General features: G+C 43.9%; 2 protein-coding genes across 8 annotated transcripts; one reads left to right on the top strand and one right to left on the bottom strand.

The window, feature by feature from the left end:
- The first annotated feature begins 73 nt into the window (after positions 1-73).
- On the top strand, positions 74-6,974 carry acbd5a (acyl-CoA binding domain containing 5a). Of its 5 annotated transcripts, none has more exons than XM_054766203.1 (14): positions 74-203; positions 415-521; positions 769-889; positions 1,500-1,572; positions 1,648-1,765; positions 1,860-1,892; positions 3,272-3,460; positions 3,532-3,663; positions 3,728-3,822; positions 4,635-4,809; positions 4,904-5,109; positions 5,584-5,643; positions 5,931-6,040; positions 6,115-6,974. In XM_054766203.1, exons 2-14 carry the CDS (start codon positions 422-424, stop codon positions 6,125-6,127), a joined length of 1,425 nt encoding a protein of 474 aa, XP_054622178.1. In that variant the 5' UTR covers positions 74-203; positions 415-421; the 3' UTR covers positions 6,128-6,974. The 5 variants fall into 5 exon arrangements, with proteins under 5 accessions (XP_054622178.1, XP_054622175.1, XP_054622179.1 ...); XM_054766200.1 differs by having other exon boundaries at positions 3,728-3,873; XM_054766204.1 differs by lacking the exon at positions 1,860-1,892.
- mastl (microtubule associated serine/threonine kinase-like) lies at positions 6,496-15,039 on the bottom strand. 3 transcript variants are annotated; one of them, XM_054766197.1, is made up of 13 exons: positions 14,762-15,039; positions 14,546-14,683; positions 14,335-14,474; positions 14,120-14,208; positions 13,887-13,993; positions 13,668-13,821; positions 13,458-13,606; positions 10,868-11,770; positions 9,945-10,086; positions 9,836-9,850; positions 8,416-8,529; positions 8,214-8,315; positions 6,496-7,553 (listed from the first exon to the last, which is right to left on the bottom strand). In XM_054766197.1, the coding sequence occupies exons 1-13, from the start codon at positions 14,930-14,932 to the stop codon at positions 7,396-7,398; spliced, it is 2,382 nt and encodes a 793-aa protein (XP_054622172.1). In that variant the 5' UTR covers positions 14,933-15,039; the 3' UTR covers positions 6,496-7,395. The 3 variants fall into 3 exon arrangements, 2 of the variants coding, with proteins under 2 accessions (XP_054622172.1, XP_054622174.1); XM_054766199.1 differs by lacking the exon at positions 9,836-9,850; XR_008567414.1 differs by lacking the exons at positions 9,836-9,850; positions 9,945-10,086 and having other exon boundaries at positions 7,517-7,553.
- Between the last annotated feature and the right edge of the window lie 124 nt (positions 15,040-15,163).

Genomic DNA, 15,163 nt, shown 5'->3' with positions numbered 1-15,163 from the left:
GTAATCGTTACGTATATAGGGTGTTTACGTTACTTCTGCCGGGTATGAGGCTTTTGTAGTCACTGGGGGTGCGTGGCTAATCACTACATAAACTACGATTCCCACAGTGCATCTCTGCCAGTTTATACCGTACATGGCGTCTTGTCAAAGAAGACAAGAGGCAGGTCGCCTTCTGACACACAGGCTGTCAGATTTTTTTAACGGTAAGCGACATTTGTTTTTTGTGCGAACAATTTGGAATTATATTTAGCATTAAATGCGTCATAAATGTAAATGTCATCGCGAACTAATGTGTCCTATATATCAGCCCCCTCTGCCAATAACGGTGTTAGCTAGCGACGGTGCAAAGGGTAGCTTTGGTGTTTTGATTAGTAGAAAAATGGCGACTTTCGCTCTTTTCTTGTTTGTGTTAAGTGTCATAATGGAGGTGGTCACATCCGTCGGCGTGGAAGAGGAGACGCATTTGACGCGGCTGAGGTTCGACGCCGCCGTCAAAGTCATCAAGAGTTTGCCCCCGGATGGTGAGTCGAAAGGCGTACACACTGGTCGGATTCTCTCGGGACAGTTGAACGGGTTCACTTTCGTTTTGAACTGCTGTGCAGCAGCAGCAAGTGTCGACGTTGCAACGGCTTTGCACTGGATTTAAAAGGCTTAATCCACTTTGAAGCGCAGACATGCTGCAACACTGTTGATCGACATCCACGACTTAAGAGGCACAACTAAACATTAATTGTTGTTGTATTGCTTTTGCTTTTTATCCTATACTAGGCTCCTTTCAGCCCTCCAACGACATGATGCTCAAGTTCTATAGTTACTACAAGCAAGCCACCGTGGGCAAGTGCAACATCCCCAGGCCAGGTTTCTGGGATGCAGTGGGCAAAGCAAAATGGTGAGGAAATATTACACCTCAGTGCTTTAGTGTAAATACAGTTACAGTTAAATTTATCAGTTTTATGGCAGTGTGTTCATGCACATTGCATGTTTATGGTACATAGCAACGTGGTGCACCAAAACAATACAATTTTTGATGATTAAAATCCTGTGTACATCGCTGGACTTTCCTCGCTGGGGCTGCATCGGTTTGCTTTTCACGACATTGAATGAACAGATAATGTGCAAAATGTGACATGTGACACACCTCAGTGCAGACAAAACGGGCTTTGACACGCGTACATTGCACAACCGTTTGCTTTTTTGCCCTCAGATGACACGCGTTTAGATGGTTTGGATGATCTCTGGAACTGCCGTTCTGCTAGATAAAAAAAAAAAAAAAACATAGAAAATGTGACCTCTTACCCACTAGGGCTGTGCACTGCTTTTCCCTCTCCCATGACATTTGGAGGCGGGAGGTTATCAGGAAATTCTGACATTTATTTTTGGACTTAGCTCTTGTTAGGGAACATGCTGACCTTAACAAACTCACTTTACTTAATCGGTTATAAGGATGATGCAGGTAATAAATGTGGTTTTGTGTGCTGTGTTTAATTTAATTTAATCAGGGATGCATGGAACTCTCTGGGTGACATGACCAAAGAAGCAGCAATGGCAGCTTACGTGGATGAAATGAAGCTGGTATGTCCTTTTTCTGTCCATGAGAAGTGCTGACATACTTACCTTTGGATACATATTTGGTGCGTTTGTGTGTAGATTCTGGAGGGCATGCCCATGACTGGTGAGGTGGAGGAGCTCCTGCAGGTCCTCGGCCCTTTCTACGAGTTGGTGGATGAGAAGAAAAAGATCACACAGATATCAGACCTGAGCACAGGTTGGGTTCCTCAACAGTTCCTTGATAATGTTGGCTATTGCATGCCGAATTTTTTTAAAATAATTGTTAACAATTTGCCCCTTGTCATATTTAGCCCGTTTGACAAAGTTTGCTAGGCAGCTGGAAGGCAAGTACATGACTGTGCTGTTTTGTTTTGTTTTTTAGCAGATATGCTTTTAGTATCCATTATTTTAGATGCAGATGTTGTAGTGTAGAATGTTTGTGGTCCTGTCGCTTCATGCATCGTAACTCTTTAACAACAAGAGGACGAGGTGTGCAAAAACAAATTAACCACAGTTTAACAATAAAACTGCCTAGCTTATCTTTAACAACAAAGGCAAAGTTGATTTGGCACAGATGCAGTCATATTTTTAAACATAATACATACAAGTATACAAATACACACCCACGGTGTAAGAAGGAGAGGTTCCGCAGGTCCTTCATACCGACCGCTGTCAGGCTCTACAACACCTGCACCACCTGAACCATGTTGTAGTCACTATGCATTCTTTACTTGCGTATCTTACTTGCTGCTGTAACAAGTGAATTTCCCCGCTGTGGGATAAATAAAGTACAAATACAAATACAAAGTGTAAAAAGACGTTAACCACAGTTAATTGTAAAAAGCTACCAGTCTATCTCCAATTTGATCGCCACTGTTGACAAATGTGGTGATGCTGGAGACTTAAGGCTTTTAAGTCCGCTTACTTCACAATACTTTCTCTGTATATTCAGTGTTTTCCATAAATGCACTGCCACAAATAGACTTGGGGCTATCTAATACACTGGAAGGCACCTGGTCTGCCAGAGAATACGAATCAGACCTCTCTGGATACCGTTTATAAAAAAAAAAAAAAGCGACTAGTGACAAATCTAGTGAAGAGACTTTGGCCACTCTGATATGAAAGAAGAAAGTTTATTTGCATTTCGAAACATTTGTTTTGCTTTTGGTTTGTTACTCAGTTTTTGCTGATACGTCTTGGCCAATTATGGGATTTGACGATTAAATTACTGTATAATCCCCCCCAGCCCAACCCCACTACCGCCACAAATAAATTGCAGTCCTGTTTTAAAAAAACAAAAAGCAAAAAATGTACTCTAGTGGATCCTTTGTGTCAAAGTCATGCCATGGGGGGCCGAGACACTGCAGGTTTTCTTTCCCGCCGATCACTTTAATGATCAACACCTCCTTCAATTTGAGGGAAGGAGCTCATCAATTAAATCACCTGCTGGAGAAACTGGTTGTAGAGAAAACCTGCAGTGTCTCGGCCTTCCATTGACACGTGTGCTTTAGATGCTCGCTCATCAAAGACGATCTGATTGTGCGACCTCACTGTAGAAGTATTTTAACCTTGCATTCGGGCTAATGGCCAGCAGGAATGAAATGCTTCAAAACAGCAATCAGGTCTTGTTTGATAGTTTCACAGTTTCTGCTGAATGTCCTCTTATTTGATCAAGTGTATTTTTCGAGTTTAACACAGTTTGGTGGTGTGCTGTCGTTTGCAGGCTTCGGCACTGCCCTGAACACCATGTGCTCGAAGAGCATGGCCAAGAGCATCGTCAGAAACATGGAAATGAATGGAACGTTGGAGACCCAGCCAGCCAAGATCATGCCAAAGGACGAGGAGGAAACCTCAGGTGATGAAGAAGAAGAGGAGGAGGAAAGAGATGTTGAGACGCAGGAGGTCAGAAAAGGTAAGAAAAACTGTCAACTTTTGTCCAGATTGTTTTGACTAATCTCCCTTGCTAATTATGCTTCTACGCAGCCTCGCAGCCAAAGAAGAAAGGGTCTGGCAGGACGCACAAAGCCGCAAACGGCGGCGTCGCGCATTTGAGCAACGGCAGCCATTCGCTTGCTCCTCAGGACGGTCAACCTCTGCTCAACGGCCACCACGAGGGTAATGAAGGATTTAAATTGATGTTTCGCTCTCGTTACTGAGCAGTCTTTCTACTCTTCCTCAGACGCCAGCACGGACGAGGCGGCTCCCACCCAGCTCGCGAGCGACTCGGACAGCGAAGTGTATTGTGACTCTGTAGACCAGTTTGGCCAGGACGAGGCAAGAAAGAACGCAAACGACAATGATCATATTTCCTCATATAGTGCCTCGGTAGGTGCTGCTGCTTTGGTTAGCCACGTTAAAGGTCACACATATTAAACTATATTAGAAGTGTGTCCAAAATCTTGCACCATTGCTGCAGTTCAGACAGCGCTAAGCCTCACTGGGAAGATTTTGTGTGTCTGCAGCTTTAATGCCCATGAACTGCTTGTCTTCTTGTCTCCAAGAAGCAGCGCTATGGTGCATTTTATCCACTTTTTACATATACACTGTAACTCTGCACTCACCCAGCGTAATACATGTCTTATATCACATTCAACAACGTAATAGTAATGAGTCAGACAGGAGGACACAAAGGTCAGCAACACTAGCTTACACTCACCTTTTACCAGCAGCATCATTCTAGGTTAGCCTATTCACTGAAGAAAAACAAAATGATCAAACTTACGGCTCCCACATCTGTAGCGGACTGACAGGTAGGTCCAGGATGCATTTTAAGATGTGTAGCGAAGCCTGTGGGAGGCGTTTTTTCCTCCATGACTTGATGAAAACCCTCAACTTCAAAAGCAACCATTTGAGCGCCTCTTTTCTCAAAACAGACACACACATTGTTGTTAGAACGTCATTAAAACATCACTTTTCTATAATAGGGCACCTTTTTAAGTTATGTTTTTTTGGGGCTCTCACTTGTCACAAGTGGACAATTAATTAATACATAGCATCCATTACGGTGGAGGCCACTATTTGAGGAACTACAGTATGTGTAACCGTGATGGACACAGGTCTATCATCAAGGCTCTCATCTTTTAAAGAGTTTAGAGCAAAACCGCTCTCTGGATGACCTGGAGGAAGAGGACTGTGAGGGTGTCCAGGGACCACCGCAGGTGATCAAGTGCGGGGGTGAGGACGGAGACACCGGCAGGAGCATTACACAGAGATCGAGGTTGAACGTGGACATGCCAAACTCCTCACTCGGAGGCAAAAGAGGTAAAGCTGCTGCTGTCGAGTAGCTTTAACATTTTAGTTTCCTGTCTGAACCAGAAGAGGGCAGACTCACAGTGGTTGAGGTGCACCTATTCAGGCTCCAGGTCCTCCAGTCGTGGCTTTGGTGCGCTGAAGCCGGTGCACAGTGGCGGCGACGATGGCAACGGTGGCCGGAGGGGCGGTGCATCCACGCCCGGCATCGACCTCAATGAGCAGATAGTGGCAGCGCTGGCCCAGCTACAGGATGACATGCGGAGCGTCCTGGAGAGGCTGCACACCCTGGAGGCCCTTACTGCCACCCAGGTAGGTCAGAGAGAGCAGGCTACGTTTGTTATGTATCATTTTTTCGCCGTAAATGAAATTTGTGGCGCCCCATATGGGTTGTGGTGAAAATGCTTTTGAAGACATGCTAGCATACATGTAACACAGATATCCTCAAAGTTTTACTAGCATTGCACAAATGCTCATTGGCTTATGAACAGTTAATCAGGTGCTCTTTTAAAGACATTTTGCTTTATGGCAGCCATGTTTTTCAACCAATCTTGCTAAAATTTTACACACGTGCATGTCAGTCCCATAAATGTGTCAAATTCCAAGTCACTCTTGACTAATGGGGTCTAACTACGCCATCATGTGGTATATTCTTTAGAAAATTAATAGCACAGGCAACACAATAGAAGTGCGTATTATGCCAATTTTTCACCATTTTGTGTACAGCGGTTGAGGAGTAGAAGCGTTAGACCACAGGGTTTCCTAATTTTGTCATCGTCTTTCCAGGCCAGGTCAGCAGCCATGTCTCCTGTGCACCAGTCAACTCCAGTCAATAGGAACAGTCAGGTAAACACACACACAGCAGTGCCACTTGGGTCTTGATCTATGCTCCATATCAAGTGTGGCAATGAGACTATATAGGGGCCTACGCTACTTCCTGAAAACCGGAAATTCTGGTTCATATTTTATGGCTTTTCTTGCCAACTCCAGACTTTGTTACTCTCTCAACATAGTAACTAACAATCATTTTTGCATGGCTGAAGTTAGCTTAACAGGTTAGGAAAAAAAATTCAAAAATGTTTCCCACACTTTGAAAGCCCCTGCTCTGTATTGTATTGTGTCTTATCTTCTAGAAACCATCCTGGTGGCCTTTTGACATCTCTCCCACCAGTCTGGCCTTCGCTGTGGTCTGGCCCTTTGTGGTGCAGTGGCTCATCAGCCTTTACCTGCAGAGGAGGAGAAGGTACAACTCTCCTCCCCACCACACACACACACACACACACACACAGCAGTTTGACTTTAGTGTTCTTTCCTCAGACGCCTCAACTGAAACAAAGCAGTGGCAGCGGCTGTGAAGAAGAAACCGCAGCGTCCCCAGTGACTTTCGGCAGTGGTTGCTTCCACTTGCAGCCCAGTAATCATTTGCTTTTGCACTAAGAAGAAAGTCTTCAGAAGACATGTCCTGTGCGTGTGTGGTACTAAAAGAATGTGTTTTTGCGCAGAGGGAAGTCCACAGATTGGACGATGGCTGTTTCCATAGTAACTAGGGCTTCTCTGCACAAGTGGGCCAGATAAATTTTTTTGACGTGGTTTTAACTTTTCACTTAGTTGCCCAGGCAATGCTGCTAAAATGTTATAACTAGATAGGGAAGCGAGAAAGTAAGGATAATATATACATATATACTGTAATATGTAACATTCTTTGTAATTCTGATCGTATTAATATTTATTGCTTTTAGCAACTCAATCTACTGGCCAGCTCAATGTTTAGGTTTTATGATCCACATAGAAGTGCCTCAACATCCATTGCACACATTATGGCTTTCATATTCACATATTGTAGCATTCTAGTACTGGACCAAATCAATAATCCGCTTGTCATCAATGTTTTTCTATGTTGTCTAATTGTGTGATGATACAATGTACTGTAGTGGCATCCATACAAACTATACAAGGGGAGCAGACTGAAATGCAATATTTTCATTGCATTATCAGAAGAAAAAAAAAATCCATTTCCAAAAAGGTCTGCACTAACCTGTTAAAGAGCCATTATGTTGTAATAAAATGTAAAAATAATGTCATAGTTTCTACTGAAGGCTTTGTGGCCCTCTGCCTGTGGATAGAGCGCACTCTGCATGTCCTAATCTAAGCCTCAAATAAAAGTTTCATAAAGCGTACACGTGTCCTGCAGTGTTCGCTTCAGCACGCACAATTGACTTTGTTTTATTATTTATTGGGTTGTTGTGGGAAGGGTGACTGTGTATATCATGTTACATTTTTCCCTGTGCAGAAAATGGATCAAGATCATAACAGCAGCGTTGTTTCAAAACTTAAAGTCTTTTAAAAGGATGTAGACGAGCGAATAAAATACATGGTTGGTAAATATATGACAGATCTTTCACAGGCACCAGTGCAGTAAAAAAAATGGGAGACAGGAAGTGCCACATTTACACAAACCTCCGATTTAAAAAAAAAAAAAAAATGGAATCTGGTAAAACTGTTGCTAATTAACTATGACATGAAAAAACGCACATAATTGCACATAATTGTTTTTTTTTTTTTTTTTTAAACATTACGAGCAGGACCAGGAGACGAAAGCTAAAGGCTGAAGCCCGACATGGCGATGTGCTGAGCATTGTTTCTTGCCTCAAAGTACGACGTGTCCGTCTCGTCCTCGGGCTGCGGAATGAACGGCATAGGCTGGTTCTGCAGGTTCTCCCAGTCGAAGCCCTCGAACAGTGGGTGACACTTCAGTTCTGTTGGGACAAAATGATATAAAAAAACAAAAAACACTAAACAATGCTCCGACCACCACAACGTATCCCACTGGACATCCTCCAAATTATACAGTGTCCGCATTTTTCACTGTAAATGACATTTACCACCCTATGGGATGTGGTCAAAATGCACACGTCATACAAAATGCTCAAAAGTTTTATAATCAGACAAATGCTCAATGACTTGTGGCAAATTAGTTGCTCATGTTTTGCGTGATGGCGGCCATGTTTGCAACCAATCTTGCGCACATTTTACACACAATCCCCTAAAGGTGTGTACCAAATTTGGTGGCAATTCGGCTAGGCACTAAAAGGTACCATTTTGTTTTGTAGCGAGCACTGAGTGTAAGAATTTCAAGTCAATCCGACTTATTGGGTAATAACAGCGCCACCATGTGGTGTATTTGGCAAAACAAAATAGCACAGGCAACACAGCAAGGGGGCATGTTTTGACGCATTGTCACCCTACTGTGTGCGGCAGTAGAAGACTTTGCTTTGACAAACTGTGACTCATAACTTCATGAACGTGGAAAAAGAGCGACCATTTTTGGCCCATGTTGAGGTCTCAAATACTGTTACGAACACATGCAATTTAAAATATCCCACAACTATGATTTTAATGTATCACGTAGTTCTGACCTTTGAGTCCTGCCCGTTTAGCCTTGTCCATGGTCAGCAGTATTTCGATGGAATCCCTCGCTTTGTCTGACAGTTCCTCATCTCCGTCAGGCCAGGGGATGTCTTCAGCCATTAAGCAGCAAAGCAAAAGTTGAATATTTTGTGTTTTGGGACTACACAGGGTAACAATACTATAATAATAATAATAATATAACCACCCCACCTCTGTTTAGTATATTCTGGAAAACCAGTTGAGGCGTCTCGTCGTTGAAGGGTGGCACGCCTGAGAGGAACTCAAAGAGGCAGACGCCCAGTGCCCACCAGTCCACCATGCAGTCTGGACGGCGAGGAGACATGTCAGTCACAAGCGTGAACACATGTTGTGTGACCTGAGCACCACAGCTGGATCAGCACGAGGTGGATTAATGGGATCATCACACAAGCAAACTGGAACACCACTAGCAGTCTAGTTTTAGATCAGGGCCTTCATAGATACATGCCTCCTGAGCATTGTTGTGAAAGGTACGTATATGCATTCATCTGTGATAATTTAACTGTGAAAAAATGTGTGATGATAGCCATAGAACAGGAAATGGAACTTTCTGCACCATAAGAAAGGGTCTGGCTGCTCAAAATACAGAACATTATGAGCAACACAAATGATATTCTGTATTAATCACATGCAGCTGACGAACACGCTAATTATACACTACACAACATTCCTGCAATGCCTATACAATGTCACGAGGTGACAGTATCCCTCTGCAAACACCTTCCTGTTCCTTCGTAAGTACGTACAGCCTAAGCTTTATTACGGTAACTGGACAAACTGTGGAAATGGAGGAAATGGAACTTGCAGCTGCTAACGTAAGTATGCTAATCATACGCTACACAACATTCCTGCAATACCTACACTCCATATAACTCCCCCAGGTGCCAACAGCCCTTAGCAAACACCTTCCTGTTCCCTGTCCAATAGGTATCTTCACAGGGTTAGTACTTTTACTTTCTTTTATACAGTAGCTAACTTCTTTACATATAAATGACAGATCGGAAGTTTAAAATGCGAGTTTAAAAATATTGCCTGTAGAGTTATTAAAGGTTTTACGATGGTGACAGTTTGAGTCTGCAACAAATGAATACACTTGACATTATTGAAACACGTAAATTAGAACAACCTGTGCTCGCTTTTGGAGGTTCCACTGTAATGAAGTGCTTGTGAAATCAAAAGCACAGAAAGCAGCATAAATCCTTACAAATGACCAGTGAATGACGCCGCATCATTCACGTCATGGCCTCACCCTTCAATAATGTCCAAGAGACATTTTACAGCTGACAGAACACGACAGAGAGTCCATTTATCTCATTTTAAATGGGTGAAAAGAAAAATTGTGTTTGCTGTCAGTGGCTAAATGTCACAACTATGCACCCCCCTCATATAAACATCATCTAAAAAGGGCAGCCCAATTTTGATCATAGTAGTGTGAGCGAGGTGTTAAAAGATCGAAACGACCCAGCGGTTGTTTGACACCTGCAGCAGTCAAGCAGGCAGTAAGCTGAGCACCCGATTCAAAAAGGGCAGAATTAGTTAGCAGGTGATTCAACATGCTTGCAAAAAGAACAACCTCCTCCTCCTTACTTACCACACTGAGCCATCCCTGAAACTCACAGAGAAGTCACGTGAGGTTGAAGGAAGGAAGGAAGGAAGGAAGAAAATGAAGCAAACCTGCGCTCGCTCGCTTCTTCGCTTACCATGAGGTTTCCCCAAAAGAAGTTCTGGGGCCAGATAGTCCGGCGTGCCTAAAATTGGGGCCCCCTCGACGGGCAGCTGCCCCCTTCGCACACTCTTTGGCGTCCTGAAGGGGGTGTGCGAGGTCGACACAGCCTGAGGAGTCTAATGAGAAAATATGGTCAGGGATAATAGCTAGCGATAATGATGCAATGGTGTTTGCAGCCAGCAGAGGCGCTCTTTTATTATTCCAATAAAAAGGTCTAATATGATGCAAACGTGATGTTTTCAATATTATATAGTCAATAGAGCCTGTTAATGAACACCAAATGTGAAAAAAATCTATCAACCCCCTCACTTGTTTGTTCCACTTTTAAGAAACAAGGCTTTTCATGAAAGAAAAAACCTCCTGCTTCATAAAGATGATACCACCTCTGACCCGCTAGATGAGTCTGCCCCGTGAATACGCCCACTTCACATAAGGTCTGCGTTGTAGTAAAAACAAAAAAGGCTTCACTACACATCTTAAAATAAAGACCAGTCTGTGAGCTACAGACACTGGAGGTGCAAGTTTGATCATTTTGCATTCCTTCAAATAGTGGCCTCCACTCATTGACAACATGCAGAAATTGTTCATTTGAGACTAATAAAAACGTAGCTAAAACTTAAAAGGCCCCCTACTATGTCTGCCTTTTCAATGATAACCAGATGAGCCCACCCTGTGTCACTTCACAGAGGACGGCTTTGTTAAAAAAAAGGAGAAAAGGCTTCGCTACACATCTTAAGGTGAAAGGCCAACTATCAGGCTAACAGACGTGGGGGCTGCATTAGCTAACCTAGCATGATAAATGTGACTGTAATGTCAGCTCTGCTAGTGTTGCTAACATTTGCTGAAGGATTCAACTGAAGAACTCCAAAACTTTAATCAAACGAGAGTGGAACCCACCTGACAGCGCGAGCTGTTGTGCGAGCTGGTTCTCCTCTGGACCGGCGTGGCGGTACCCGAGTGACAAGATGCCTGCATGGACACGTCCATGCCGTCCATGGAGCCGATGCTGAGCCGCGACACACCCGACGTGTTGGAGCGGTTAATGGAGCTGCAGTAGCTCCGGAAGGCCACCACGTTCTTTGGCTTGAGGAAGGAGGGGGACTGCGCCACGCCACCGGCTGGATCAGGAGGCCACTTCAGGAAGGAGGACCCAGAGTCACAGCTCTGGATGGAAATAGAAGTCGCGGCAACACAAGAGGAGGTAGGCTGTGGTTGCGATGGTTCTTTGGTGTCCTCCTCAGGAGATGCTCTCTTATTGGGAGGTCTGACCGGTGCACGTGAGGCGAGACCATCTACGGTCAGAGACGTTTCCAGCACGGAGACATCGGAGTCCAGACTCAAGCTCTTGCAAATGGCACTGTTCTCGGCCAGCAGTGAACTGAAACTGGAATCTGATAGGTCCTTATTGCTGTCGTTGTCCAACACCTCCTCCTCCAGTTCATGGATGAGACTCTTGGACACGGCGATGGGACTGGAGCGCTTGGGGGCCTGAGCGGCCGTCCCAGCGATCCCAATGGCGGAAAAAGCTCCAGTGAGGCCGGTGTGAAAGCCATCAGCGTCATGGGGAATCTCATAGCATCGTTTGTATTGCGCAGTGCTCCTCTTGGCATGGTTCTCCAGCGGTTCTGGACTCACTTGCATGTCTGAAAACGTTCTCTTGACGGATGACGGAACAGGAGCAACATCTCTCGGCAGCAGAGAGACGGGTTTTGTTTCAGACGGACCGCTGTCTGGCTTCATGGGGGACACTTTGGACTCCAACTGTCTTCTTGCATTCTGTTGGCTTTGCTCATTTTCTTTCTACAGAGCACAAACAAATGGTAGGAAAACACCATAATGGAGCTGTATTTACATTTAAAAAGGTCCCCTATTTTTCAATTTTCCCCTTTTTGTTGCTCTAACTGCAATGTGTGTCTATAGAGTGAAAAATCTATCATCTCCACCACTTGTTCGCACCACTTTTGAGAGAAGAGGTGCTCTAACATTCCCATTTAAAGTTCATGAAGTTCTTCCCCGGTAGGGGAGTCACGAGACGATATACGAGATTTGGTCTATGAGACGAGATTTTAAACTTTACTTTTCAGAAACAAACAATGAATAAAAATAAAACAAATATCACAATATACTGCAATCTATTAATTTCATTTATACTACATTACACTCTTCTGCACTCTGTGTGTATGCTATCAGCCCCGCCTCCGCCAACCGAGGCAAAGAGACGGTATGACTGACAAAAGGGCTCACTTCGTTCATGCCGTTGTTCTGTGAAACAGAAGCACCAAGGTGCTGAAACCAATGCACAGAGTGAACTCTCTTCCTGCCTGTTTGGAGAGAAGAGACGAGGAAAACGGACAAGCATGCACATGCTAATATATGGAGGCCGGCAAAATTATCGAGTTCATTTTCATTTATTGTGTGATTAATGAATTTATTATCGTCCCAGGCCTTGTGACCCCCCATTCCTCAGGCTTTGCTACACATCTTAAAATGACGCCAGCTAGTCATCTACAGACATGGGAACTATAAGTGTTATCATTTTGTTTTTCTTCTGCCAATAGGCTTGCTAATGGGACTGCACGATTCTGCAGAAAATGTGAACCACAATTTTCTTGCTGAGAAATGATATTGCTGTGCTCTGTAATTTTTTCCACATGCACACACGCACGTCACATTTAAATAAATTACTGTTTTTACATTTCTACTATCATTAATCGACTCTTCATCGTCTTCATCTGCTTCCAATTGTGTTTCATGTTCTTCATGGGAGGTCCCAGAGTGACAGCTGAGGGATTTTTATTTTTTTCCGCAATCGCCTGAATGATAGCCAGTTTGTCTCACCGGCCAGGGCAGTGGGCCCAACTCGCCTTGGCTGGGGAGGCTCATTGGGGCGGGGGATAGCGGTCATACAGCGTTTGCTCATGATGCAGCTTGTTAAAAATGGTCATTTAAAAATGTAATTGCATGTTGTGCAGTTGTGTAACGTGTGGTCATATTATGTGATGTAATTATTTTTATGTGTATCTTCACATTCTAGAGCCTTTATGGCATATGAGCGTTCATGTGGAGAGTTATATCTCCGTTTAACCACTAGGGGGCATTTCCGCCTCTATCATTTCTGTGTCCTGTTACAGGACCACACAATCTGACTACCGGCCTGAGAGGCCTGTTATGCAGCGTTTCCCATATATTCATTGACTTGCTGCAGCCCTTCACTAATACATTTTAACCTCCAGACATCGATTTGGCGCTACCTTCTTTTAGACACAAACAGTTGGAAACAGGTGTGGACAGCTCATTAGCATTAAAATGCTGAGTTCTCAGTAGAGCCTACTATTGTGGGACTTTTGACACTTAAAAATAGTACACTATGGTGCCTCTAAAATGCTTTGATGCAAACACGTATCTATTTTTGGACCCTATTGGACACATCTGCGATGGCTTGGATGAGCTAAAACATTGATACAATTCATTTTAAAGGCTGCCTGACCTCCTCGTGCTCCCACAACGGGCTGACTCCTCCATCTGTGTCGGTGGTGCTGCCTGCGCTCGTCGTCTCAAACCGCTTGCGCGTCTTCATCAGCGTGGGCATCAGGTTTTTAGCCAAGTGATGTGGACTGAACACGCTGTTGTCTGGCCCTGTGAAGGTCAGCTGAGGTTAAACCTAAATCCCCACCAAACGTGACACTCCATAGCGCACCGTTCTTCCAGCGGTAGCAAGCCGGGGAGCTTGTAGTCGTCCTCATCAAGGGGGAGCCGAGGGAGTTATTCTTCTGTTTCACTTTACCACAGGGCCCAGGAGAGGATGCGACAGACGCACTGCAATGACGCTTGCCTTCCCCCGCAGGGGTGTTCTGTGTTGGAAAGGTAATTAGTCCATAAGCACAGTGTATGCAAAATGACCAAAAAAATAACTTACAAAGCCAATACAGCTGATTAAGGAGAGGACTTGACCCGGCGTGCGGAAGTAATCCTTCTTGGGTTTTGCCAAGGATGGTGTAGTAAGGATATCCATAAGATTCAACTCTGATTTAATTCCAAAAACAGCATTAATTAGATTATGAATCCATTTATTTTGCTATGCTTGATTATAATAAATACTAGAAATATATAAAAATATACATTCAGATTTTCACATATAAAGCCATTTACCTCTGTCAAGCTTGACTTTGGAAAGGCCAAAGTCGGTTAATTTAATGTGGCCCTCATTGGAAATAAGCATGTTGTCCGGCTTTAAATCCCTAAACAGGTAAAACACACAAAAACATGACTGCTTCATTTAAATATGAAGTTCGTGTGTGTGTGCACAGAAACCTGGTGCGTCACAATCGTATGTAAATAGTGCCACTTGTTGAACCTGTTTGTACCTGTGGATAATCCCATGGCGGTGCAGGTAGTCTAACGCAAGTGCAACTTCTGATATGTATTTGACTGCCATGTCCTGGTCAAAATAACCATAAATATGCAGAAGAGACTTCACATCTCCTCCTATGAGGTATTCCATAACCTGTAAACAATGGAGGAAGTCAACAGACATACACAGGGGTTCCTGGAGGTATTTTGCATTGCTTGTGTTACCAGGTAGATTTTGGTGGCTGTCTGAAGGGAGTAAAACAGGTGAACTATAAAGGGGCTTTTGCTCAATGCAAGTGCATCTCTCTCCGCTTTCATCTGCCCCCTCATATTTTTGTCCACCATTTCTGCTTTCTTCATTGCCTGTAAAAGAATATTTATGTTTCAATTAACGCAGCTAGGATTAATTCTACAAAATTAAAGAGGTAAAAATCCACTCACCTTGATGGCATATAAGCGGGCGTTGCATTTCTTCCGTGCGAGATAGACTTTGCCAAAAGCACCGCGGCTGATTGGTTTCAAAATAATGAAATCCTCGATGGAAGGCGCCTTTGGAGGCTCGGTGGCTTTATTGTTGGAAGCAAGTTTGTGCTTTTTTTCCGCGTCCATCATGCTAGTGTCCTCCAGTGTCTAACATAATCAGAAGATACCGCAGAATAAACTGTTACATCGTGAAGCAAGAGTCGGTGGTTTGTTTAGAAATTTTGAAAAACGCTCTCTTCTGGAGGGGTCCTTTGATCTCGAGTTAGGTATACAAGGTAGATGCCGACTCATAAAGTTCAAACCGCGCTCGTATACGAGGGTTGTTGCGTGTTTGGAAGTATTCGTAAAATATTCTATTTA

The sequence above is a fragment of the Dunckerocampus dactyliophorus genome, chromosome 21 (genome assembly GCF_027744805.1).
Source record: "Dunckerocampus dactyliophorus isolate RoL2022-P2 chromosome 21, RoL_Ddac_1.1, whole genome shotgun sequence".
In the NCBI taxonomy this organism is placed as follows: Eukaryota; Metazoa; Chordata; class Actinopteri; order Syngnathiformes; family Syngnathidae; genus Dunckerocampus; species Dunckerocampus dactyliophorus.
The sequence above is the reverse complement of the archived record's forward strand: the minus strand, read 5'-3'. Positions and strand labels throughout refer to the sequence as shown.